The 27,662-nt window shown below is 42.3% G+C and overlaps 1 protein-coding gene across 4 annotated transcripts; it reads right to left on the reverse strand.

Annotated features, from left to right (window-relative positions):
* PURA (purine rich element binding protein A) lies at positions 1-27,272 on the reverse strand. 4 transcript variants are annotated; one of them, XR_013989162.1, is made up of 5 exons: positions 27,143-27,257; positions 27,045-27,108; positions 24,919-26,490; positions 4,049-4,114; positions 1-1,339 (listed from the first exon to the last, which is right to left on the reverse strand). XR_013989162.1 is itself a non-coding variant. In XM_081015227.1 (3 exons), the coding sequence occupies exon 3, from the start codon at positions 26,298-26,300 to the stop codon at positions 25,314-25,316; it is 987 nt and encodes a 328-aa protein (XP_080871353.1). In that variant the 5' UTR covers positions 26,301-26,490; positions 27,045-27,108; positions 27,143-27,257; the 3' UTR covers positions 21,574-25,313. The 4 variants fall into 4 exon arrangements, 1 of the variants encoding a protein (XP_080871353.1); XR_013989160.1 differs by having other exon boundaries at positions 27,045-27,272; XR_013989161.1 differs by lacking the exon at positions 4,049-4,114.
* Between the last annotated feature and the right edge of the window lie 390 nt (positions 27,273-27,662).

A 27,662-nucleotide genomic window follows, 5' to 3' on the forward strand; every position in this document is an offset into this window, starting at 1 on the left:
TTAAATCAAATAATTTATTAAGTAATTACATGTAAACACTTTATATTGACTAGCAAATACATTGCTCAAGTACTCCTCTTCCAACAACAAAGGAAAATACCCCCTTTATAAACAGAGTCAGGCTGACTAAAGATATACATTCTACTGTACAGTGAATGTATATACAATTGACACTTTGATTTTCCTTATCTTATATTCATTTAAAGTGCAAAGGATATAAATTTGTTCAGCATTGCAAGACAGTGTCAATGGTAACTTTGGTCTATCAAGTGAAACTAGATAGCGGCCCCGGCAGTATTTTTAAAAAGCAGAGAAACCAGACCTTGCAGGACAAATCTTAAAAAAAAATAAATTCCTTTTCTCATATAATTGAAAATATTTTTAGACAGGAAATATACTATTCTGAATAAATGAAACGAACATTTCTTAGTTACAATCTAGAGTTAGTAGTTACATACATACAATTACACAAATACATAAACCACAGAATGTCTGAACATTGCCCGACATTGCCCATTAGATCAAAATACAACAGTTATGAGATGGTAGCCAGGAATAATAAAAACAGGATAGCAGCCATTTACATAAATAAAAGCAAATATTTTTGCCTAGTTCAACATTCCAATCTTCTAATAAGTGTGTACTCTTACAGTGTATGCTTGTATGATAATTAAAACGTTACAGAAAAACATGACCACCAATGGATATTGGTACATCTAATAAAGAGTAACTAGCCAAATAATAATAATCATAATAATAATGCAGAGATTGGAGTACATCTAATAAAGATTAACTAGCAAAAAATAATAATGGAGAGACTTGAGAGATATAATTCTAGCCTTTCTTGAGAGATTTTTTTTTCCTGGTCTTTTCAGAAAACTCACATGTGAAAAAATACGCTACAGGTTTTGTCCTCATCTTCTGAAAAGAAAAAAAGGAAAAGACGGCTTTGCACTGCTAAATCCTTCCATGCAATCATGTACGAGGTGCTCAACTATATGGAGAATAGTTAGCATAAACTGTGATCATGGCTGCACTCTCCCCATCAGCTGAAATTCCAGAGATGGCTGAACTGGCCTCTCTTCACAATGACATGTACCTTCATACAAGGCTGGGTGGAGGAGTGGCTCTTAGGGCTGGAAAGGGGGGCTCGGGTGTAAATTTAACAGCACCCTATATTAGAGGACCAAGTGATTATCCATCTGCCTTTAATGCTCAGCGTAATAATGAAATCTTGGAATTCCAGGTTTATGTATGCAGGTACATAATCGTGTGAAGAAAGTGCTTCCGGGAACTAATCCTGTTTCCAGAGATGTCAATTGAATTCTTTGCCATTCATCTGAAATGTATAAGAAAGGTCCTTCAGTTTCACACATAACTAGGATTGTCATATTTCAAAAAGTGAAAATCTGGATAGTTGTTGAGCTTTTTCAGGCAAATTTTTTTTTGGGGGGGGGTTGCCCAAAGTTGTGAAATAAAACGAGTTCTTTAGCTATTTTTTATGAAATCTACACTACTGACATGGGCTGCCATACGTCCAGATTTTCCCAGACATTTCAGCGATTTTTATCCAGACGCTGTTTGCGAGGCTGAATACCAACCGGCTATGTCCAGGAAGTTCTGGATGTATTGCAACCCTAGGCATAACTAATGCTGTTTTTACACTGTAAACCTCCCTGTGCTCTTTGGATGAGGGGAGGTGTAGAAATTTAATTTACTACTACTAATAATAATGATAACAACACAGGGTTTATTGTCCTCCTCCCTTGTTCTGATGTACCAGTAAACAAGGTGAAATGCTTGAGCTGTGTACAGAATGCTAAAGTGCCACTTCTGTGCAAGATTTGCTATAAATCAAGGGTTTCCAAAAACAGGAAAAATAGGGACAAGTAAGGCCAGAGGAACGTTGCAAGCTGATTTTAACTACCTGCTACTGGAGTAATGGAAGAAGCATAGAAGTATAGAAGGGGTTTCTCTCTATGTGTGTGTGTGTGTGTTCCATGAGAACTTCTTCTTTTTTTTTAACTGTTTCTCTGATGGCCTCTAATTATCAAAAATATTTAAATATTTGCTATTTCATATACAATTTCAAATTGGCTTGTTAACAACCACTCCATTTTTAAGATATGAGACAACTACTGAGCTTCAGCAAATGTGGGCTTTAGAATTCCATGTCTTAAAATATATATTATTATTATTTAGCCCCATGAGAAAAGTTTAAGAATTATACACAGAGCTACCTTCTTTTCTTTAAAATACTCATACAGTAATAATACTGATGGCAGAGCGTGGAAATGTGAAGTACCTTGAAATGATTTTACATGGATCATTCACATTAAACAATTAGATATTGACAGTGTTATAAAATTACAATACTGACAGTAAAAAACCAAGACTGATATACACCATTAATATAATCTTCTTTCCCATTTGAAATTACGAAGGAATTGCTTATATAGGAAAGACTAATACTGTAATAGTATTTTTGCTTTGCAATTTGTAAGTGCTGAAGATAATTTGTCATTGACTTTAAATAAGTGACTTCCCATGTGTGTTCCACAGTGGTAACGGGTTCTCCTCAAACCTTTTGAATGCTTTGAAGAAGGGCCGGTGTCAATTGCTCAGATTAAAGTTGTTGCCAATTACATTGCACAAAAATGGAGGCTGCAAAAGGGGAGGAAAGGGAGTTTTCAATTGGGATAGCACAGTAAAGACTCAACAACACACTAGGATTTTACCCAGGGAATGAATGAATTTTGATTTGTACTATCATCACAAATGTAGGGAACTCCACAGAGTGCCGCTCCCACATTCACAAAACTGGGCAAACAACATGGTGAGGCAACAGGATCCTCCCTCCCTTGGTCCCATATTGACCTCTGCATATTGGATGTAACATATAATTCTGTGGCCCCCAGAAATGGTTGGAGTCAGCTCCCATCAGCTTCTGCCAGCATGGTCACTGGTCAGGGATGGTGGAAATTGCAACATCAGCAACATCTGGAGGACCACAGGCTTCCCATCCCTGGTATGAATGATGCAGAAATGCATAGAATCCTACACAGAATGACGAAGATTCCTGCTCCCACATGCACGGGGCTCTCTCTCTACGCGCACACAAAATTTAGGAAAGAATGCAAGCACATGGAGATACGGGTGCATGATTTCACAGCCCCTCTGAGTGTGGAGGTTATCTTGTTTTGCAAGGTGATTCTGAAAGTATGTATGCATATATATTAGAGACTTCCTTAGAAAGAATGGACACTTGCACCATTAACACAACTGAAGCTAAATTACATGCATTATTATATTATTGTGAGCAGCAGCCTGCTTCTCTGACCCTCAGCTTCAAGTCATAGCAGAAGGTTGTACAATGCTGACTAGTGTTAAAATCCTACTTTTATTTTTAAAAGAATTTCGTTTTGGAAAAGAGACTTTAAGTCTGTATTCTGGAATTTAAAACATATTTCTAACTTGTTTTCAGTCTGGTGTTTCATTTTTACATTTTCCTCCAAAAATCTAGACATGCTTCCATATTCTACATCCTTTGCTGAAGAAGAAACTGGTTCTTGTGCAAGCTCTCAGTTATAAAGATCTAAAGCATCTGCATGGAAACAATTAAATTTCTGTAAAATATGTGCCAGGCTTCTTTACTAAAGTTATCCCAGTGTGAATTTTCTATGTTTAAAAAATATATCCTAAAAGTTTAAAGGAGGAATTCAATGTAGTGCTAAGCATATAGCTTTGCCATTGCAAGCATTTCTGCACACTATTCTGGGGGTTCTCCTGCCCCCCGAGCAAATTTGGGGGAGTGCAGGGGGAGGGGGGAAGTCCTGTTGCATTAGTGGAAGTCCTTGTGTGGACTTTTGTTGACGGGACTCGCTAGCTAAAATCCCACTAGTGATTTAGGTTCATACAGACTAGCAAAGTTATTTGAAAAGTGCTGCAAGTACAACAGAAGACAGAATACGACATGCTTGTCATTACCTTGAAGGCGACAATTTTGTAAGTCAGTGGGGGAGGACAGAAACAGGAAATGAAGACTGACCTTATAAACAAAGATATGTTTAGGGCTTCTGGTTTCAGGAATAAACCGATATTTACTGGTAAACGTCTGCCAAAAAAACAAAAATAGAAACATAAGATTACTGGTAAATATTGGTTTATGTGGAGTAGAAAAATTGTTCATATTCTTATTCTTTAAAACTGCTAGAGAGATGAGAGGCTCTGATGAAGGTTACCATGCCTGAATTCTTTTGGGGAAGTACCGGTAATTGCCTCAAACCAGAAGCCATCTGCTCATAGTGGGACTCTACACACCTAAATTTTCCAGACATCTTCAAGAGAACTTAACCATTCTGAATAATGCTTGAGACAGAGACAATTCTTTCTGTCCCAATTCCAGAATGTCCAGTTATGATTTTGAAAATTCACTTTTATTATGATATACAAGAAATAAATATGAAACTTAATAAAGAAATAATGTTTTTCTTTAAAGAAGCCTAATTCTGTTCATGTTATATACATAAAATGTATATACATACAACTCATAATTCAGTTGAATACAAATTAGTTTTATTTGCAGATGATATTCTTTTGTTTATTTCAGAACCTCAGACTAGTATTCCCATCTTGATGTTTTTGGTAAAATGTCTGGTTATTCTGTTAATTGGTCCAAACTGGAACTGATGCCAATAGGTCAAAAATCTGATTACACATTCATTCAAGGTATATCAATTCTGGATTAGTTCCAACTCTATTAAATATCTAGTTATGTTAATACCAAAAGATACACAATGGTTAGTCACAGTTAATATAAATAAATTAATAAAAAAGGTTTCTTCAGATATTGATAGGTGGGAGTGGCTGAACCCTACCCTTTGGGGAAAGGTGAATGTTCTCAAAATGAATATTACTGCCAGATTTATTTATATTCAGAGAGGACTTCCAGTTTTTATATCTGGATCACATCTTCAAAAGATAAAACTCGCTGTTTAGGAAACGTCTTTGAGGCTCAACAACCCCGAGAACATTCTTGCAGAGAATGCAGTTATAAATTCTGAATTTGGAATTATATCATTATGCTTATTTACCATCAAATATTAAATATTGGAAACCTATTGTTGGGTTTTAATTTTCTGACATAGGCAACCCTAGAATATACACAGACAGCACCTTTGGTTGGTTGGACAATACTTGGATCAAAATATTTGAAATATCAGCTGACTCCAGCAACAACTAAGTCAGTTAGAAGGATATAAAATATATTGGGGGGGGGGGAATATTGATCCATTCTCACATGCCAAACTTACTTTGTGGGGAAACCCTATTCTAAAAATTGCAAAAAATACGGCAACATGGAAAAATTGGATGGAAGCAGGTGTATTGACTTTGGACCAACTGATAGATGAGGAAGATTAATTTTATACCTATGCTATTTTAAGACAAAAATATCATCTATCAGATGCAGCCCAATGGCAATATATTCCATTACAACATCTCTTAACAAGGGTGTTTGGGCTGGCAGCCCTCTCTGCTTCCGAGATACCTGAAATACTGGAGCAATTGGATGGCTCATTCAAAACTAGAAAGCCAGTGATTACTTTTTAGAAATATGTATTGGCAATAAATAAGTTCCAATATGCAGACTTTAAGAAATGATTGGAATAAAGTATTGGAACTTCCAATACTACCCAGACAGTGGGAAAGTGTTTGTATGTTTGTACAGTGTTCTGTACTTACTAAGTTTTGGGAGAAAGTACTGGAGTGTGTAACTATGATTGTGCAGAAAAGGTTAAAACTTTCAGAGAACATTATTTTGAACTATAAGCCTATGGTATGGAAATTAACAATGGGACAACGAAAATGGACTCTACGCACCCTAATTGTGGCCAAGAGATTGATACAGATGAATTGGAAGAATCAAGTTACGATACCCTTTAATCAATGGATTGACAATATGACAGCACTCACAACTTATGAACTGCTTACAGAAATAGGCTTTGCTTGGATAAATATGACAACATTTGGAATGAGTTTATACAGAATGTAGTAGGCTATTAATAGCAATATATGTATTAGGATAATAACACTATATCACTTCATATAAGAATGTATGGGAGTATATTACACTGAATTTGTGTGTGTGTGTGTGTATTACACATCTTTGTTCTTTTTTTCTCACTTCCTCCCTTCCCCCCTCCATATCACTTAATTTATTTATAATTGAAATTATTTCAATAAAATATTATTACAAATAATAACAAGAAGACCTCTATCTAGAAGCATTGTAGGGATTCATCCGTCTCTCACCTGGGAAGCTATTGTGCCCCTGAAAACTGAGCTCTCCCTAAGAGATGACGGCTCCTTCCAGCCCATAAATAGTTTGTTAAAGAACCTCCCGAACCATATGAAGGCCAGTCTCCAACATTCTACCACACTCTAGTGGCCAAGAAATACAACACAGAATAGGACCGCTGATCACAGGAGGAGGCTGGATTCTCAGTAACTGGGGATGCGAGAAGGTGTGAGTCCCTTTACTTGCTTCCATATAAGTTAATGGTAGTTGTTACTTTTACCTCGCAGGAGGAAAGTGCTGCAATTGGAAAGATTGCTGCAGGGAGAGGAAAACCCGTCCCGACTCCTACAGAGTGAGATGGTGGGAAGATGTGCTTTCATGTACAGAATGCAAAACTGATGCTGTGCACCTTCTCAGAGGTCCGTGCAAAATACAAGCCACATGCATCCCAAAACATTGGACATTTTTTTTCCAAATGTTGGTGAAACCCTAAGATTCTATGATTCTATAAAAACTAATAATCTTAATTATTGTTTTTTAAATTTAGCCTCCCCCCCAGAAAAATATCTGAGCCCCTAAACAGTAGTTTAATTCAAATATGCATAAATTCAGGTCTCAACCCCAAATTAGTCATTGCTCCAGGCAATGTGATGGGTGATTGGAAAACTGTGGTGGGGGTTCCAAACCACCCCGTTACCTTGGCCAGACCACCTCCTGGTGAACGTTTGGTATCCCTCCCTGCATGGCTAAAAGACCTAATCACATAGTTTGTTCCTGAAAATGTATGGCATCTGAGAATTCCTGAATGCTATGAAGCAGGATTAGCCTCCCCATGTTGCTTGACTACAGCCTGCTAGTTGGGGCTCATGGGAGTTGTAGTTATGTTCTAGGGGACTTTTCCTGTACAGTGGTACTTCAGGTTACAGACGCTTCAGGTTACAGACTCCGCTAACCCAGAAATATTACCTCGGGTGAAGAACTTTGCTTTAGGATGAGAACAGAAATTGTGCAGCAGCAGCACGGCGGCAGTGGGAGGCCCCATTAGCTAAAGTGGTGCTTCAGGTTAAGAACAGTTTGAGGTTAAGAACAGACTTCCAGAACGAATTAAGTACTTAACCTGACGTACTACTGTAGACAGAGCTGGTGATCCTGTCAATGACCTACTACCCCCCTGAAATGAGGATTTGTGAATGAGCTATTGACATGGTCGCTTCTGAGCAGCCTCCCTGGTATTCTGGGGAACTTCACAAATTAAAATGATCCAGAAGATGGTTAGAGAGGAAATGGCACAAGACATGAATGATCTGAAGTTGATCAAACTTGAGTGAGAGCACATAGTTGCACCTATTGCATGGCAGCAAGGAAAGCAAATTCGGCTTATTTTGCTTCCACTACATCCCCATGTAGTCATCCAGTTGAGCTTTGCAGAGCAGCCAGGGGGCTATTATCTGCCCCTATGGATGGAGCAATAAAGTCCTTTGTAACCTGCTGAGAATTATTTCTAAGGCACTTGAAGAAAGTTGCTTGCCTCTGTAGCACCCTTGATGCTTCTCTTATTTTAGTTGTTGAGATGTGTAATGCGCCAACTGAGCAAGTGTTGTGGGATCAGTTTCTGTTACAGCAGCCTGGTGACAATGTGTCCAACAACTTAACCTCGCAACTCTTGCCCATCTTGCTTAAGTGGAGCTACCTTATAGGCTCAGGGTGTGCTAATGTGCTGTTAAATGAGGGACTGGTGCCTACCGCCCTGAAGAACGCAGTAGCATGGCCACTTCAAAGAAGCAGATCCACTCAACCCTGGATCCAATAGTATATGACTTCTGTCTGATCACTAATATCCCCATCCTGTGGAAATTGCTTGAGAAAGTAGTGGTGGATCAACAACAGGCGCTCTTGGAGGCAACTGATTATCTTGACCCTTGCCAATCTGGTTCCAACCTAGCTTTGGCATCAAATCAGTCCTGGTCACCCAGCTGGATCACATTTATTGAGAAATGGTCTGGGGGAGTGTGACTCTGCTACACTTGATCTCCTAGCAGCTTTTCATATTATCAACCATGGTATCTGCCTGGATCAGAGGCACTCTTTTTCAGTGGTTCCACTCCTATTCGCAGGACCAGTTCTGAAGAGCAGCACTGGGCGACTAGTTGTTAGTCCCCATATATAACATCTATATGAAGCCTCATGGCATGGTCATTAGGAGATTTAGAGCATCAAATCTTTCAGTATGTTGGAAACACTCAGTTCTAGTACTCTATAGTATCTGAATCAGGAGTGGGCATGCAATTCCTGAGCCAGTATCTGGATGAAGTGGTAGGCTGGGAGAGGGTCAAAAGAGTGAGATTAAATCCTGGCAAGATGGAGGAATTGTGTGTAAGTTGCTCCTGGATCCAGGAAATTGCCTATTTGCCTGTTCAGGATAGGGTCACAAACTTTTTGAAGGAGCAGCCTTGTAGTTGATTCATCTTTGCCACTAGAGACTCATGTAGCTTCAGTAGCTGAAAGTATCTTCTACCAGGTTTGGCTGGTATACCAGCTATGGCCATTGCTCAACAGGGATAATCTGGCCATGGTGGTCCATATGCTGGTAAACCTGAGATGTGATTACTGGAATGCACTCTATTTGAGACTGCCCTTGAGGATGGGCTGGAAGCTCCAGTTAGCCAAAATCCTGCTGAGAGGTTACCATCATCAGCACATTACACCTTTCTTAAGCATCTGCACTGTCTGTCTATATAAGAATAACAATATTATTATTTATACCCCACCCATCTGGCTATTGTATGGGGCCACAATAAGTTGGAAGGCAGTCTCTGAAATAACAATAATGTTTGAAAACTATCTATTCATGACTAAAATAGGGAACTATAAGCTTCATCATACAAACTATCACACAGCATTGTAACATAAAGAGCAGTATTACAAAGTCAAAAGCTTAAGTGCCATGCAGATAAGATACAAGACTTTACAACACACTTAGTAGCTGCCATGGACTGGCTGGATGCAAAGGAGTGGTAGGAGGCATCAGTTGGGGAACCCCCTGGAGAACCAAGCCTAGGAAATTAGTGGTGGGGTGACAATGAGTGTTCACAGGGAGAAGCAGCAGACTGGAAGGAGGCATCATCTGCAGAAGAGGCAGCAGGCTTTAGTGAACAGGAAGAGGCTATGGCAGAGAGCAGTTTGCACTTTGAGGCTGAAGCAGAAGCCGGAGGGGAGGGTGGTCAAGAGGCAAAGTTGAGACAGGCTGCTGAAGAATCCAGAGAGTCCCCCCCCTCCTGCTGCAACCAGCTCCCCTCCTCCCTTGTCTCCTAGAACTCTCCTAGAACTCAACAAAATGGGCAGAGCAGAGGGTGGTTGCGCACAGAAACCACCTGAGACAGTGTGGGAAAGACCCAGAAGAGGAGGAGTCCTACTGAGCACTGGGAAGGCTCACCTTCCGCCCTCACAACGGCTTCATCAGGGCAAGACTTCCTGGAAAGAGTTTCTGAGAATGCTAGGCCCGAGCTGTGCTTCTTTCCTCGAATAATGAGTTAGCTTCACTGGCAAGTTATTGCTTTGTTGAAGATCTACAGCCCTGACAGTAGTTGGCAAGACATGGATAATTGTCTTCCTTAGAGAAACACTACAGCAAACCTAATTTGCATGGACTACAGCACACTCATCTAAGTTAGGAGGGAGGGAGGGAAGGGGGGAGAAAGAGAGAGAGAGAGAGCGCGCAAACAATCTCCCAGATCCTGTCCAGCCACAATGAACCCTGCTGCTGCTGTCTTCCAGTGTTTCACTACTTCCATATGGGCAGCCGCTTGCAGCACAGACACCAGAGCCTTATGTACTATTAAATAAATTCTGCACTCTCTATAGTGACAGAAGAGCCGGCATCAGATCAGAGATTATATTTCTGAGATTCTACTCCAAATCTATATGATATCCTGAACTCAAAATAGACCCCTGACTTCCCATCCTCTATAATGCATATCTTTATCCCTATTCCAGAATGCAGGATGAAGTAGGAAAATGATAATAGGGGATGGCTGGGTGGGGGGCAGAAACCCGGCCCAGTGCTTCCAAACCTTTAGTATACATTCAGGAATGGGTTCCCCATGCTGCACAAAGCAAATCAGGAAAGGGTAAGGGTACCTATGGGACAACCTTTGACCCTCTAAAAATGTGAACTATTTGCTTCAATTGTTGTAACCAATTAATTTCGCCAACACTAAACCTCCTTTGTCACAGGCACCTTTGCTGATTTGGCTAAACTTCAGTCAACAAGGCAAACAATAGGGGTGACAGGGGGTACCCCTGCTTAGTGCCCTATGGAGATTTACACCAGGGAAGACAGGCCCATTCATTCGAATTGTTGCTGTTGTGACTGAATAGAGCTGTTGGATTGAACAGATACATTTATCGCCAAACCCCCTTGTCCATTCAATACGATCTAATACCTTAATGATATCCACTGAGAACAGTACTGCTGGGATTCTGTATAACCACATTCAGCACCATTCTGATGGAGTCTGCTATATTCTACCTAGGGATAAAACAAGTTTCATCAGGGGAAATATAGTCACTGATGAAAACATTCAGTTTGAGGACCATCACTGCTGATAGCAATTTGTCATCTTGGTTTATCAGTGCTATGGGATGGTAAAAGGCCACAAGGGCCACTGACTAGGCTTCAAGAGAACCACAATTTTAGATTGCTTACCCATGTCTGGTATGGTAGCCCACTCAAGAATCTTACTGAGCAGCTTGGTCAGCCATGAGGTCAGCTCAGCTCAGAAGGTCTCATAGAAACCCCCCACTGAAACCATTCAAACCCAGGCAATTTCTGTTCTTTCATCATTTTACACCTTCATTGACTTCCATTTCTGTTATAGGCTGGTTCAAGAACTTTCTCTGCTCACCTGACAGAACTCTGAGGTGTACCCTCAACAAATAAGCATTTATGGATTTATGCATCTATGCATTTATGCACCTAAGCATTGTCCAAGGAGTAGAGGGCAGCATAGAATTTGATACCTCCTCTGTCCTAGCTTCACAACACACTTTTCCCTAACGTCTGTTACTAAGCTTTAAGGCATGAGCCAGCAGTTTGAAGCATCTGTCTCCAAACTCTATTTACTTTACTTTTTGTTTTCATACTGCAAAAGCCATCACCCATTGTGCTTATTGTCTCATGACTTGAGGAGAGTTGGCATGAAGCTGCCATTAAGCTTGTGTGCAGGCCCTGCCCCCAACCCAAGTAATCATTTCCTAAGATTTGCCCCCAAAGGCAGAGCTCCTGGATGCTGCTGGCAGGAGACTGAAGCTGGCTGGTAATGGCACATTTCCAAAAAGGAGAACCAAAAGTTATTCTGCCTGGTCCTGATAAGTGCCTACACCGTGAGCTACACTATGGTTCAAACTGCTATGTTAAAAACATAAACCTTACCTCTGCCATACTGACTGTGGGACTACATCACAACTTCTGCAACCCAGGGTATTATACAGACATTGCCAAGATGTTTCTGCAGCACCAGAGTCAGACGGTTATAATATATAAAAACCTTAGCCTTCTTTCCATTGCGTGCCAAAAACAAGTCGTGGCAATGCCAGCATTTGGGATCAGAGTGTCAGAAAGTTAATTAACCTTAAACTACCAGAGATCTATGGGCACAATACAAGTCCTCACTTCCACAGTCCCGTTCTCAGTTCATAACTGTGTCTGGAGTACTTTGGGTTCTGCCTCAGTGCAAGGATTTGAGTATCACCTGATTTAGCTCTGTAATGCCAGCTGGTAGTTTCATGACACTAATCTTGGTTAAAAAAGAAAACAACACCAAACATATACACTAGTAATCTGACAAGTGCACCATGCTCATTCTTTTTTGCATACTGACTTAAACAGTTGTTTCTTGTGCACAATGCCATGAGTAGTAAATTAGCCCCACTCAAAAGCAAGCTGTTTCAAAACTGGTCAAAACAGCCTTGATATTTCCCTACTATAGAAACTACACAGCCTACCATGTAACCAAGAATATCAACACAATTGATGGACATCCTGATTTGTCACCAGAAATTAGAATAAATGTAGTCTCATTTCCAAATTGATCCAACTGAAAGGAAGTCAGAGGAATCCATATGATCTTAGCACTAATGGAAGGCCAAGAAGGTGCTGGCAGCTTCTTTCCCTACTATATACATGGATGTCTAAAAAGGCCTGCTCTGAACCACATCCTTCAAAGGCCATGTCTATGGTGAAGTTTTATTTCCTCGGAAATAATGGCTTATCTTTGAACTACTTGTTAGCATCTTCATAGCATTTATAGTGGAATTTGCATGTATCTTATTGATTGCTTTTAAAAGTAATGCAAGCCGCCATCCCAAACATTTTCTTTTCTTTTCAAGGAAGCTCACCAGCTTCCCATTAAAGCACATTTTCCCTTCTCTGACCATTTTCTCTTCTAGATTCTCTTCTTTTGCCAGTCTTGCAAGTTAAAGTAATGAATGTACTGTACTTGGACAGGAAAAGTCTGCCTTTTAAGTTCTGATTCCATATACCTTCAGATACAAGATGATGGACACTTACAGAAACATTAGTAGTATGGGCAACCCCCCATTTATGGGCGTTATGTTCCGAGGCACCACACATATATGTGAAACTGTGTATATTTGAAACACCATTGGCAAAGCCTGAAGAAACCTCTAAACCTCTGGAAATCCTTGAAAACACCTTAAAAAACCAGCAGCACTTACCAGACGTTAAATTCTGTCAAACTCCATCACAACTGCTCCCTCCAAACCTCCTTGCTCAAACTCCAACTCTGCACAGGTCTCAACAGTCGGTGCAAGGGTTTGTGGGATTGATAGGTACAGTTTTCACACCTTTCTGACCTTTCTGGACTCTTTTAGGAGCATTTTTTGCCATTTGGCGCAATGCACATATGCGCAGCCACACACATACTGAATGTGCATAAACGGGGGTGGGGGGGTGGGGGGTGGGGCTGCATGCTTGCTGTTCATCTAAACTTCCATGCACAATTGGACTTTTGAATTGGCACAATAACTTCCTCCTCTTAAATACCTGGGGTCTAGTATTCAAAAAATTCACTGCTTCTTAGCACCATTACTAGGAAAAATAGGAAGTTATTTTCATAAAGCTCAGTGGGGTGGGGCTTACTTCCAAAAAACATAGTTAGGATGAGATTATAAAAATTATATTATCAGTGAAACACACCTATGAATAATTGTTTCATTCAAAACCTGACATTTAAGAAATATATGTTTTGGAACCTTGAAATTCACCAAACCACAGAAGAGGAACCTGCTGCAATATTCTTGAAATTTTTTACATAATCTAAGATTCCAAAAAGAGGGAAATTTAAACCATGTTTTTAGGTGGGCATAGAAATGGTCAGAAAAATATGGGATTCCTGAACCTCAAAGCATTTAAAAACCAAGCAAAAAACTGCTCTTACTCCACCATTCTTGACTAATTTTTTCTCAAAGAGGTAGCTACTCCTTGATTTTGTACTGATATACAAATTTTCTCAATTCTTTAAAGAACAGAATTTTCATACTTTGTATTACTAAAGCTCATCAATCTAAGCACTATATAATATCATCAGAAATTGTATAACAGCAAAAGCAAACCAAGACTGCCCAGAGTCTTGCAGTCTACAGACGTGATATGCTAAGTAACACACACAAACTGAAATATCCAACTACAGTGGTACCTCGGGTTATATACGCTTCAGGTTACAGACTCCACTAACCCAGAAATAGTGCTTCAGGTTAAGAACTTTGCTTCAGGATAAGAACAGAAATCTTGCTCTGGCGGCGCGGCAGCAGCAGGAGGCCCCATTAGCTAAAGTGGTGCTTCAGGTTAAGAACAGTTTTAGGTTAAGAACGGACCCCCGGAACGAATTAAGTACTTAACCCAAGGTACCACTGTATTCTACAAGTTACTATGCAATTCAGTTTGAAGCTTTTATGACCAGAGATTGTAGGACTTTTGCAGTTAGTAAACTTGGAAAGATCGCCCCTAAAGCAGCAACTGACAAAAACACAAAACTCATTTTAAGAAGAGTTGCATAAATCTATCAAGCCTAGGCTAAACTAACATATTAATACCTACTGACAAAAATATTTAGGGTCTGTGCCCCTGCTCTCTCTGCATGGCCATTCCCACATAAACCTCTAAAAGCTTTCCCCTCCCACGCCATGCAACTAAGTTCACTTTTGCCTTCCCAAGCCCATTTCTGAAAGCACTTCTCTTGTTCCGCAGTCCTACTATGCACCTGTTTTCAGCTTCACCTCTACACTGCCCCTCCTTTTGTGTAACCCCCCCCCCTTGCACACAAACCACCCTCAAGGCCACCTCCTGCATCTTCCTCCTCTCACACATGGCAACTATGCAGTACCCTTTGCACATTCTACCCAACTATGAAGCTACCAACTATTCCCCAGACCCTTTCATCTCCCTGCTTTCTTCTTCAACCCCATTCCATTTTTACCTTCACTCCCTTTTTTCTTCCACCCTCCTTACTTTTCTCAACTCTCCCTTGCACACAAAGAACACCCATTTCCATCTATTGCGTCGCAGATAGCTCAGTTCTGCTCCCCCTAACATTGATCCTGCCCCCAATGTTAGTCCGACATGCCGCCACCTCTCCAGTTGTGCTCTCCTGCTCCCTTTGCACATACACAACACTTTCACCCTCATCCTTTTTTCAGTTCTCTCTTGCACACAGAGCTTTCTCACTTTCAGGCCTCCTCCTCTCTCCCAATTCTGCAGCTTCCTTTGCCTGCACACTTCGTGCTGATAAATGATCCTGTAAGATGAATAGAATCCTAAGAGCAAGGCTGTCAGTTAGCTTATTCAGTTAGAGCATGTTAAGTTCGGCTGATGGATGTTGTACATACAGGCGACTCCCCACTCACACTTGTTCTACTTGTGCTCAACTGCACATATGTGTGGTGCCAGGAAATGATTAGATAATTCAATTCAAAACCAGAATTGAGAGAGCTGGAGAGTCCTCATGGCTTGCAAGGAGACCCAAAGAGAGTGTCAGTGGGGACGGAGGACACACTGAAGAGACTGGAGGTGCAGGCAGGGCTTTGGCGGGGGAGCAAAGCCTCCTTTGTTTTCCCACCATCCTCTAGCGTCCTGCCGGCCCCAGAGCTTCAATTCTAGTTGTCAATATTTTTGGATACAGTATTTTTGGTATGGATTGGAGAGCGGCAGAGAGGGGGTTTAGAGAGTGCTCCCTGCTTTACACAATTTCACTTATCTGTGCAGGAGCCCAGAACATAACCCCTGAGTAAGCGAGGAGTCGCCTGCATATGTGTCTGCTTGCTAATAAAATATCTTCTAAAGTACTACATAGAATCTGGTACTTCATCCTGAAGACAGCACAGTGTACCAGGAGGTGAAATGCAATGATGAGAAGGTACCATGGAATGTTTGAGGGCTCCACATCCATTCTCTCTCTCACATGAGACAGTTGAGGACTGGAGAAGGGAGAATTTTGAAACAGCCATTGTTTTCTTTCTCCCTGTACTCAAAGAACAGGCAGAAGTTTGAGTAAAGCAGGGGAGGAGCAGTGGCGTAGCGTGGGGGGTGCAGGGGGGGCTGGCCGCACCGGGCGCAACATCTGGGGGGGGCGCGCTCGCACTCGCAGCTCTCTGCCCCTATCTGGCTCACTCACTCTCTCCCACTGCAGTGCTGGCTGTGCGAATCCGATCCGAGCCGCTGGGTCCCCGCCCACTGTGGAGGGGGTGGGTGCCAGGCATGCGGTGCGGAGAGAGAGCGAGGGACTATCTGGGGGAGGGACAGTGCAGCGGCTGCCCAGCGCAGCGCTGAGCGCGGGAGAGAACCACACCAGACCAGACCAGGCAGCAGCAAGAAGAAGCTGGCAGCGGCGGCAGGTTAGGGGTTATGGGGCGCAAATTACTTGCCTTGCCCCGGGTGCTGACAACCCACGCTACGCCGCTGGGGAGGAGGGAGACTGAGGGGTTGTTGCTGTTTTAAATAAAAAGTTTAACAAGGAGAAACAGTAGAGATAGGTACAACACAGGCGCTAACACCAAAAGTTATCATAACAGAGCCTTTCCAAACTCCTTTCTCACTGTACTCAGACCTCACCAGTATCGCCCCTGCCAAGCCCTGGCATTGTTTACATTGGCTGGTCCCCCCCCCTTAGTTTTCCCTCCAATGATGCAGAGCCCTCAGATATTGCATCGCATGAAAGGTGCTTCACACAAGCTTCTGCCACTGTTTCCTCCATCCCTGCTTTACTCATACTTTCCTCTTGTCAGTGTCTCTCCATTCTTACTCCCAAGCCATGGCCACTGGTGTTGTGCAACATGCCTTCCCTTTTGCTCCTCTCCCCTGACTTCCTTCAAATCCAGGACTGTGACGTGGTACTGCAACCCTCCAATGAGGGCCATATGATGGCAGCCTTACATTTGTATGTATATAGGAAGAAACATAATTTGATTTGCATTCAGCACACTATTTTAGAATGGACAACGTTTGTCAAACTAAGGCAAATCCTTGAGTAAGTTCACCGGTATAAATATCCTCTGCATTCAGTATCTCTAGTGTCCAGTAAATACAAGAAGCTCCAAGAAGCTCAAGCCACCTCTATGGGGAAATCAATGTTTGTTTGCCTGACTTACAAATCCACAAAGTGGATTTTGGGGTGAAAATTGGGCAGAGTTATTGGTTTCTTAAGGAGCCTAGAACTATGAAAACTATGAATATCCTCATGACCTAAGCCTAAAAATATGAACGTCTGAAATTCAAGATAGCCAAATTACAACCCAATCTACAACCCAGGTTAGGTTGACTATTTTTCTTGAAACCACATTTGTTCCAAATCATTACAGTAGTTACAATAAGACTAAATCAGCTTTAGTTATATAGCAGTTATTGATAAAGGCCCACCATAGTCTAAGCAAGGCCATTGATCCATCTGAACTCTATATAGTTCAGTTAACAGGGATACACATAAAATTATACTTTCACTTGATGGTTCCTTCTGCTGTTTCCAAGTCTGACAAAAGAGTGTTTTGCATATATGCTTTCAGTTACTTTAGATCCTCCCCCAAGAAGCTAATTATTCATATTCAAGTTAAATATGGTACCAACACACAAGCCCTCAGAAACAAATGCCATTAAGGATGTTTGTTACAAAAACCCCTTTGGGTTGTTAGAAAAAATGCAACTTTTCATCTACTTAAACAAAATTATAAATGCCATTGTTATAAAGTTTACCTCTCAAAGGAGGTTGTTTTGTGGGAGGAACTTAATGGAAAAAACGTGTGCTGCTAGAGTGAACTTTAAACAGCAACTTCTAATGAAAAATAAATCTATACTAACCTAATAAAGCAACATTTCAACAGCAAAACTATTTATTTAAAGCATTTATATGCTGCTTTTCTAGCATTCAAAGTGATATATAAGCAAACTTTATCTTTAAAAGAAGTTAAACAGAGCAGGTGGTTGTTTTTTTTAATTAGTCAGCAAAGAAACTCAGTCAGTTTTGCCAAATAAAAACTGAAACAAAGTTCCAACTTTTTCTGAAAGGCTAAACACCCTCTAGAGCAGGGGAAGTCAACCTTTTTATACCTACCACCCACTAATGCATCTTTCTTGATGGTAAAATTTCCTTACCGCCCACCAGTGCTCAATGTAAGGAGGATTCCGCTTGTGCCGTAGAACCCCCTACTGCCCACCTAGAATCCTGAAACGCCCACTAGTGGGCCGTAGGGACCAGGTTGACAACCCCTGATCTAGAAGATCTAAACATGGGCAAGTGTAGCAAAGAGCCTGACATTGCACAGGGCAGAGACTGGTTTCCCGAGCAAAGACAGTGTGATGGTCTCTCTATAGGCCAAGGAAGTCTGAAGATACCTGGGTTGCCGGATGAGAAGACCTATGAAAAATAAAGCACCAGCACTTTTCTGTGGGTCTGGAAGCAACCATAATCAGTACAATTGTCGCAGGACTAGTATAACATGTACCCATCTTCCAAACATTCAACAAGGGGTAAACAACAGCACTTTGCACAAGCTGCAGCTTCCATGCCATCGTCAAGGGCAGCTCCACATTCAATGTGTTTAAAATTAGCATCAAAGCTAACCACTACAGTTGTCACATGTGGAGAAATGGAAAGCCATATGAGATATGGCATATGTGGTACACTTTACCAAAATATTTGATCCTACCTATATTTTGATAACAGAAGATACACTGGGAAGAAGCAAACTGGGAAGGGACACACATTTCTGTGACCACTACTCAAGCCACACTTAAACTCCTTTGGACTTGTTTTCACAATGTAAAATAAAGGGGGAGATTCAACTAAGTTTAACTCAAGAGTAGACCCACTGAAATTAGTGGGCCTGCCATAGACATGTTCATGAATTACAATGGGTCTATCCTGAGCAAAACTTTGCTAAATACTACCCAAGGAACATAGTTACACCAAAAAGCCTCAATGTTTTGCAAAACTAACAGGGCAGTTTATTGAGTCAAAAACAGAACAAAATGCATTCATCTTCAAAAACTGAAATGAACAGATTCTGTTACCAGTAGACAGGTAATCTACATATGGTTTAGCACTGCACTACTGAAAGATGTGGTGCCCTAAAGGGCAAGAATCAGCCCCCCCCCCTTTGCAGCAAATATTAGTTTTAGACTTTGCAAAATGGGATAAAGCTTTGTATTGTACAAGAGCGCATACTGAAAAATACTAGAAACTTTATGAACAACACTGGATTCTTGGGGGGCCATTTTAAAAACTCTTCAAAGGGTTTGCAAGATACCCCCATACATCTGCAGTTATTTTTAAAGGAAATATTCAGAGGTCACCTTTATACTGCCTCTTCAATGCTTTAGAGTAATGACCAGGTAGAGATGCTAACATTAAAACAAGCTTTAAAATTTGTAGAAGACAAATTCTTTTTTAAGAGGCCAAGGTTGCAGGCACCTAAAATGACTGATGAACTTTGTAAAAGCAAGAAGGTAGAATTTGTAATATACAAAGCTTGCAGCCCTTTCAATGAAGCTCATGGCAAAGATCAGGATCTAAACCACATAACTAGGTCTAAATGGCTACAGGAATGCTCAACTTTATTGAACAGCAGCTCTCTGTGCTACATGGTGAGCATCTTTAGAAACAGGCATGAGTTTCAGAGTAATTTGTGCCTTGGAATATGTCTCAGGGTCTGCAGTTCACGGGGAAGAAAAGCCAAAGTCCCCATTGCCCAACATCTGGGCAGACCTCTAAAGCAATAGCCCTCTTGATTCGCCAATCAAATTGTTTTAAGTTTGAAATCAAGGTATGCATGGGCCAAGCGCATTCTATTACTCATATGAAGCATATTTTACACATTGTATATATCAATGCCAGAATTTTTCACTTTCAGCCTTCATAATTTTAAGCTGGTTAGACATGAATCGCTCCTCTGAACACAATGCCTGTTGCTAAGTAATTCACATGAAAATCAACACTTTGACAAGTGTTGTCTTTGATCAAGAATTCTTAAGTGATGGTTAAATCTTGATTAAAAATAAATAAACAAATCCGTGTTTAACACTGCAATCCTATGTGTGCTTACTTGGAAACAAGCCCCACTGTGTTCAGCGGGCCTTACTCCTAGGCAAGTGTGCACAGAATAACAGCCTAGAAAAAGCTTTGAAGAAAAAAATGGTCAGCAATAAAATTCAATAAAAAATGGACTCCAATTCATTGCTACTTGCCCAATTCAGGAAGGCCTCTATAGCATAGAGAAAAGGTTTGGAGAATCAGGAATGTGCTCACCTGTTCCTCATCTTACCACATATCAATTCCTTTCTCTGTTTCCAGGTTTCTTCTAGCCAGAGTTTGCTAGCGCATCTAAATCAGGCTATGGTTTATGACAACCTTCAAACAAGGCTTTTAAGCAGGCATACAACCCGCACTATGAACATAATTATTTAGCCTTTTGAATAAGATTACATAGAATCTCTAACTAAAGGAAACCTGGAAATGGAGAAACTGGCACATAATAGGTTAGGAGCACATGGGACACATATTCCCAATGCTTCAAACAACCGTTTGGATGTCTGGAATGGATGTCACAAACAGGCCACAAAGCAACTTGGACATTAAAAGCATTTCAATATGTACAGTTAATATTTCTCATTTATCTCCTGTTCTGTCATTTCAATGGCTGCAGTTTCTCAGGGCACATATAAAACCTTGGGCATTAGTACATGCAATAAATGAAAAGTGAGTACAAGCAAAACAGATCCATTGCCTTTTTATTATTATTATTACAAATGTACTGACCATTTGGCTTCAAAAAGATCTACCTATTTAGGTATGCCAGTACAAAGTAAAAAACTATTTTACAAATTAAATAAAAACTGCTAAAAATAGTATTTTAATGGGAAACAATTATAAAATACTGCGAGCCCATTGTGGGTATTCTGACCATTGTTTGAATTATTTATTATTTCCAACCTATCAGAAGTCAGGGTGTATATTTTTCCATGCAGAATAGGTAGGATTTGTTAGTGCCTTTTTAACAAAATGTAGATAGCAAACTAACAGCCATAATAATATATACATTCAGTAGTGCATATATATATTATATACTTTTAGTCTCTCTGTATGTGAGCGTGTATTGTACACTATTAGTGAATATATATAGTAGTGGATACAAATCCCATTTGTTTGTTAGCCAACTACAGTATACAACAGAATGCACAGCTTAAAAGGGACATGGTTGATCAAAGATGTGGTTTCAGTGCTGTTTTGAAAGCCAAATATGTAATTGTTTTCAAAAGAAGTTATTGGCATACGACAGGCACTTCTAACCTTTCTTTGCTGCTTGATATGGTAGTTCTTTGTACAGTAAACAGATCTATTACATTTTACAAAGTTCTGAGAAGGTGGTTCTGTTTTGTAGTACTTCTCAAAGAGAAGTAGCGCAAGCTGCAACTCCTGCAAGAATACTTTAAAAAGTGACACTGTCAAGTATTTTTCAGTTAAATGTTTACATTTTCACAAGTTTCCCACCACCAGTATGCAAGGCTTGCCTTTGAACTTGAAAATATTCTTACCTCAACCCTCAATCATTTGTTTAGTAAATGCTGGATTCCCTGCTCATTTCTTCTGGTAGTCAAATTCTATAATGTCTTCCCTATTCAATTATTTTATTTTTATTACTTTAGCTCCCCCTCTGGCTGAAAACTGCATTTTACAGCATAAAACAATAAAGAGGCATGAATCAACAGTGTCTAATTTTTAATGTGTTTATTTAATTTCTCAGACAGAGCAATTAAAAAAAACAACATGTGGACTCAAAGTAAGGACATTATTTGCCATGCTGTAATCACCTGAAAGGGAGGTCATGTTTTAAATGTTAAGTTACTTGACAGTGTCGCTTTAGCTTAGAAAGGAAAACAAAAACAGACTATGTTTGTATTGCAGTAGATTTCAAGTTTTCTTGCACTTCGTATAAAGTAGCATTATGAGCTTGGATCTTTCCTACAAGACACTGAAAACATTAAGGAAAATAAGGCATGTTTTCCAAAGGTGGATTGCTTGGCACATTTGAGCATACTGTTTTTTGGAACACCAAATATGGTCAAATATACCTCTCTCTCTCTTTTCGACCCCCTGACCTTAAGACAAGGTCTTTTCACTGTTGCTCATTGTAAACAGTGAGCTGCACAACCATGGTAAAGAACTGAGCACCTCAACTGGAAAAAGTGAAACCCAAAACTAGGTCATTTATAGTCAACATAACATATTATGACTATGAATCAAGTCAATGCACAGTATCTACAGTGTGCATGTAAATCACAATGTTGAGACTTAGGACGCAGAATGCTGCTGAAACTGTGGTAATTAGCAGACCATACCAGGACAACTGCATAACCCACACATCAGCTTGACCTACTCAGATCAATGGTAAGATTCTCAAATGTGTGGGTCAAGTAGAGTTCCTTTTCATGCATTTTGATTCTCAGAAAAAGGAAATAGGCAAAATGCTGATTCTATTGATTCCAATGACTAAACCAATCTACATGTTGGCTGGAATCAGACAACAGGTTTTCAGAGAGTAAAAAGTGATTTGAGAGAGTCACTGCTTGTAATATGTATGCGCATTCCACTTTGGCCTCTTAATTAAAGAGGTGCTTGTTTTGTTCTATGAACCTGCAAAACTAACCCTTTATCAGAGACAATAGTGGGATAAAATGGAATATAGTTCCATATCATGAGACAAAACACTTTCAGCTCTTCTGAAGACAATTGTTTATGTCCAGCCAAAAACTGAATAAGGATTTTGCTCTTTAACAAAGTTTATATTAATTCAAAGAGAATAAAGACACTTTGCTGTACACCGACCTACACAAGTTATTGCTAAAAAAATAAAAAAATCTGCCAATCTGCAGTATTGCAACTTTTAAAACTATAATGAATAGTAGAACCGAGACAACCAAATAGCAGAATCTAAGCAATTTAAAACTTTCCTAACTACCTGTAGCATGGAGAATGCAATTCTTTCACCATTCAAATGCAGTATTAAACTGCTCAAACTCTCCAATTAAAACAAAGAAGGCTTACCAGTCAATGTTTACATGCAGTCAAAAACCATTTCAGTTATCACATTACGCACCATGGGAGCTTATTTTTGCTATATGGAAAAGTGCACCTTAGAAAGTAATGTAATAAATTCCAGTGATTCTCAAAACAAAAATTTCTAACCACTATAACATTATTGCACATGTGGTGCTCTATGGACACCAGTAGCAAAATTGTTAAACTGGAAATGGATGATACAACGGAAACAGATTTTATATTGACACTTAACAGTGCATCTCCAAAAAGGGAATTATACTTTAATGAAAACAGAAAATACATTTCCTTTGAACAATCTCTTTGTCTTTCCTAGGCCCAACCTCTTACAATCAATGAGAAGCTTAGAAAGTCTCTTTCCTACTGGTAGCATCTTCAACATACAGCAGTTAAATCTAAATTGTTAAATTTGTCAGGGTGTTAAGAAAATGAATACACTCCAGATCTCAAGAATCACACAGATTCTTATATTGTTGACTGTTTCTACAGAATTCCAACTATTTTTCCTACTGTTTTAAGGCATCATTTATAACATATTCTTTTCACTTGCAATGATGATAGTCATGCAGCAGTTTAATGATAAAAATATATTAATATTTTACTATACAGCAGCAAGAAGTTAGTCAATTAAAAGCACACAAACATTTTAAAAGAAAAACCTGTAAAAGTATATTACTACAAACAATTGCAATTTGGAGAACACTACTTGACAGATTAGTGTTCTGACAGACTGTTTTCATACCCTACAGTTCTGATATAATCACACAAAGTACATACTTTTAACTGAAGGGTTGGGGAACTTGCACAGTTGGGGGAGGGGCAGGGTATCCTTACTACATGTATAAAGTATGTAGCCAGTAATAACTAGCACCACAGCTACATTAAAATTTCTTTTACAGCACACCAACTTGGCTTTCACTTTTAAAGGAAATTCAAAATCCATGGCTCAGTAGGATTACTCTATAATCATGTTGCATTGACTTCCATGACAGGCCTATATAAATTAGTTAGCACTAGCACAAAACAGGAGTTTCAATTCAGACTTAAACAAGTTAAAGGGACAGTGCTAGTGGCCACACACAGGAAAAGAAACAAAAAACCTTCACCGCCTGTTATTCAAAAACAGGTTTACTGGAAATTGCTGCACGTGAAGTACTTTAAGTACACATCATAAAAAAAATATATTATGAACAATACAGGTACATCTCATATACACAATAAGGACAATATACCTACTTAGTTGTAAACCAAATAGGTGCAGAAAAATATGGGAGATCATCTCTCTCTCTCTCTCTCTCTTTCTCTTTTTAACTATTTGAATAACTTTGGTTCAAACCATAAAAATCACAAGTTAGCAAATTTCATTTAAATGCCTTTTTAATAATTTTTCTTCATGTTCACAGAAGTTTCACTGACCATTTTATATGTTTAAGGTCCAGATGCAATGCATATTGTATAAAAGAGAGCACTTATTGTTTACCTTGCATGAATTAAACCTACGTACCTTTTAACTCTACAGACTTCTGCATAACATTTAGACAAAGCTCAGACACACAGCATGCCTAGCCCTCATATATATATACACATCTCTAATCACAGGTATATAGGGTGTCAAATATACTATAATAACCTTCATGTAAGGTTTTGAAATTTGGTAACAAAATGAGAAGAAAAACTAAAAATATTATTTTACGTGTTCTAAAATATCTCTTTTTGTGCTAAAGTCAAATGTTAGCTCAACATGAAAAGGACATTTTCTCTTTTTAATATAATTCAGCAATATTTTAATCTTGACCATTTTTGCAAACACTTTTTTTTAATAATAATAATAATAGCTTAAACGTGTACAAAAGTTCTTGGTTAATTAGGGAAATAAACACTCAGTTCTTTATATTTTTAATCAAGTAGGAAACACAGTTCATCATATATAATGTTATTACTTTTTTTGTAATTTTTTTTTGTTTTTTTGTTTTGTTTTTTTTGTTTTTAGCAGCTGCTTACTGTTTTATACGATGGGCAAGAGTGGAAGGAACAATCCAGCGATGGGGTGGAGAGAAAGAAGTTGCTTGCTCGGCTGTCAGTTTTGGTGGTGGGTGGGTGGTCGGTGGTGCTCCCCTTGGAGTTAGAACAACAGGTATATTTAACTGCATGTATTATTTTCAGTGTGTGGATGTCGGTTTTCTCTCTCTCGCTCGCTTACAGTATAACGTATCTCTCTCTCTGTGTGGCGATGTTGTTGTTGTTTGTTGTCGTCGTCATTATTATTATTACGAGTGTCTCTGTGCAGCAGGGCAGGGAGGAGGCAGCCAAGTGGGGAGGAGGAGGAGGAGGAGGAAGGCAGTGGGGAGGAGGAGGAGGAGGAGGAGGAGAAGGAAGGAGGCAAGGAGGGATGGAGATCAATCCTCCTCCGGCTCCTCGGCCTGCAGCAAGGCTCCCGGCGGGCCGGCGGCGGCGGCGGCGGCGGCGACGCTGCTGCTGCTGCTGCCCCCCTCGGCCTCGGGCGGCTGCTCGGCTCCCCCGGAGGAGGGCGAGGAGGCCGCGGCGGTGGCGGCCGCCCGCTTGTCCCTCTGCTTCTCCTGGATCTTCTTCATCTCGTCCGAGTACTTGCAGAAGGTGTGCCCGAACTTGGCCCACACCTTGTAGGGGACGGTGATGGAGTTGCGGTAGGTGGGCTTGACCTCGCTCACCCGCATGAAGACGCCGTACTTGTTGGAGCCCACGTCGAAGAAGAAGCGCTTGTTGTCCACCGTCAAGGAGGTGCCCTCGGGCAGCTCGGCCGGCTCCTCCTCCACGCCGTAGTCGTCGATCAGCTTGGCCAGGGCGTCGCGGAACTCGATCAGCCCCTGCGCCGGCAGCGCGATGGTCTGCCCCTGCGTGGAGCCCAGGCCCGGCCCGCGGTTGACCGTCTGCCGGATGCGCAGGAACCGCCCGCGCTGGTTCTCCTTCAGATCCATGTAGTACTTGCGGTTCTCGCGCACCAGGAACTCGCTCTTGAGGGCCCTCCGCGGCTCGTCCGCGGCCTGCGCCAGCTCCGGCGGCTGGCTGGGGCCCAGCTGCGCGTAGTGCTCGATGAAGTCGCCCAGGTAGTCGCGGAACTCCACCGCCACCGACATGGAGAGCGTCAGGCGGCTCTTGCTGCCCCCGGCGCCCACCTCCGCGATCTTCAGGAAGCGGCCCTTGGCGTTCTGCTTCACGTCCAGGTAGAAGCGCTTGTTCTGGATGTCCACCCGCTTGGAGGCCAGCTCCTGCGTCTCGTGCTGAAGGCCCACGCCGCCGCCGCCACCGCCGGGCCCGCTGCCGCCGCCACCGCCACCGCCGCCGCCCGGGCCCGGAGCCCCGCCGCCGCCGCCACCCTGCTCGCTGCCGCTGTCTCTGTCCGCCATGATGCTGCCGCCGGGCCTCCCGAAGCCCGCCTGCGCCCCCCGGCCGCCGCCGCCGCCTCCGCCGCCGCCGCCTCCTCCGCCTCCCGCCGCCGCTACTGCTCCTGCTGCCGCCGCCGCCGCCGATCCAACCCCCTCCGCAGCCGCCACCAGCAGCAGCAGCAGCAGCAGCAGCCAGCCGCTCTCGCGAGATCTGTGGAGGAGACAGAAAGAGAGAGAGCGGCTAACATGGCAGAGAGAGAGAGAGAGAGGGGCGCGCGCGACTGTGTACAGTAGCCGGGAAGGGAGGAAGGGAGGGAGGGAGAGAGAGTGAGGCGGCGGGGGGGGGAGGGAGGGAGGGAGGGAGGCGGCGAAGGAGCCCCAGGATGTAAGGCGGCCGCCGCCGGCAGCGCCCCGCCGCCCGGGCCGGGCGAGGGCACAGAGGAACAGCCCGCTTTAGTGGCGCTCAGGCCCCACCCACCTGCCCCTCCGCCCGGCGCCCTCGCGCCCGAGGCTGCTCCTTCCAGCCCCTCAGAGGGACCCGCGCGGATCCTCACGCCGCCGCCGCCCGTCAGAGGGAGGCAGGCAGGGACAGACCGACAGACGGAGCGGCTGCCAAGCCCCGGCCCCCCTTTTCTGTCACTCGCCGCCTCGCGCGCGCACACGCGCCGACCGGCGAGGGCCCCCCCCTCTCTTCCACCCCATTAAAAAAGGCTGAGAGGGGAAGGGAGACGCGCAAGGGCGACGCCGAAATAGCCCCGAACTGACCGGCGTCCGCGGGGCTCCCGCCGTTTCCCCTCAGGCGGCGCCTCTCACGCGCTTCTCCACATTTCTCCTCAGCGGGAAAGAGGGAGGGAGGCTCCCACTCGGACAGCCGCTCTTTCCCTCCGCGCACCTCAGGCGCGGGACCGGGACCGAGGGCTGGCGAGGGCCTCCCTCAGAGACAGTAATAACAATAACAGTAATAAAAAGTGCCCGGAAGAAGGAGGAAAGAAAGAAAGGGGGGGGCAGGAGATCCTTCTTCATGAGAATCGCTTCCAACCCGGGTTGGAGGATGCCGACGTGCCTCTTCGACGGCGAAGAGGAAGGAGGAATCTCTTCCATCTTTCCACAATAAATATGCTGTAGAGCCACACAATTTTTTTGGGCGCAAGGCTGGCGGGCCGTTTCGGGATTTCGCTATGCCTGAGACAGAGCGGCGGGAATTCCCGCCCGCCTCAAAGGTCCTGTCCGGACAGCGGCAGCTGACCCCTCCGGCCGCCCCTCTCAGAAAGGGCGACCCCGGCTCCGCCCGCCTGAGCAGCAGCAACTCCGTCGCCCTTTTGCGCGCCTTGCTGGCGGGGAGGCAGGCCGCGCAGGGAGGAGGAGCAGGAGGTCAGCTCTGGA

Source organism: Podarcis pityusensis, assembly GCF_964106645.2.
Source record: "Podarcis pityusensis genome assembly, chromosome: 7".
NCBI lineage: Eukaryota > Metazoa > Chordata > Lepidosauria > Squamata > Lacertidae > Podarcis > Podarcis pityusensis.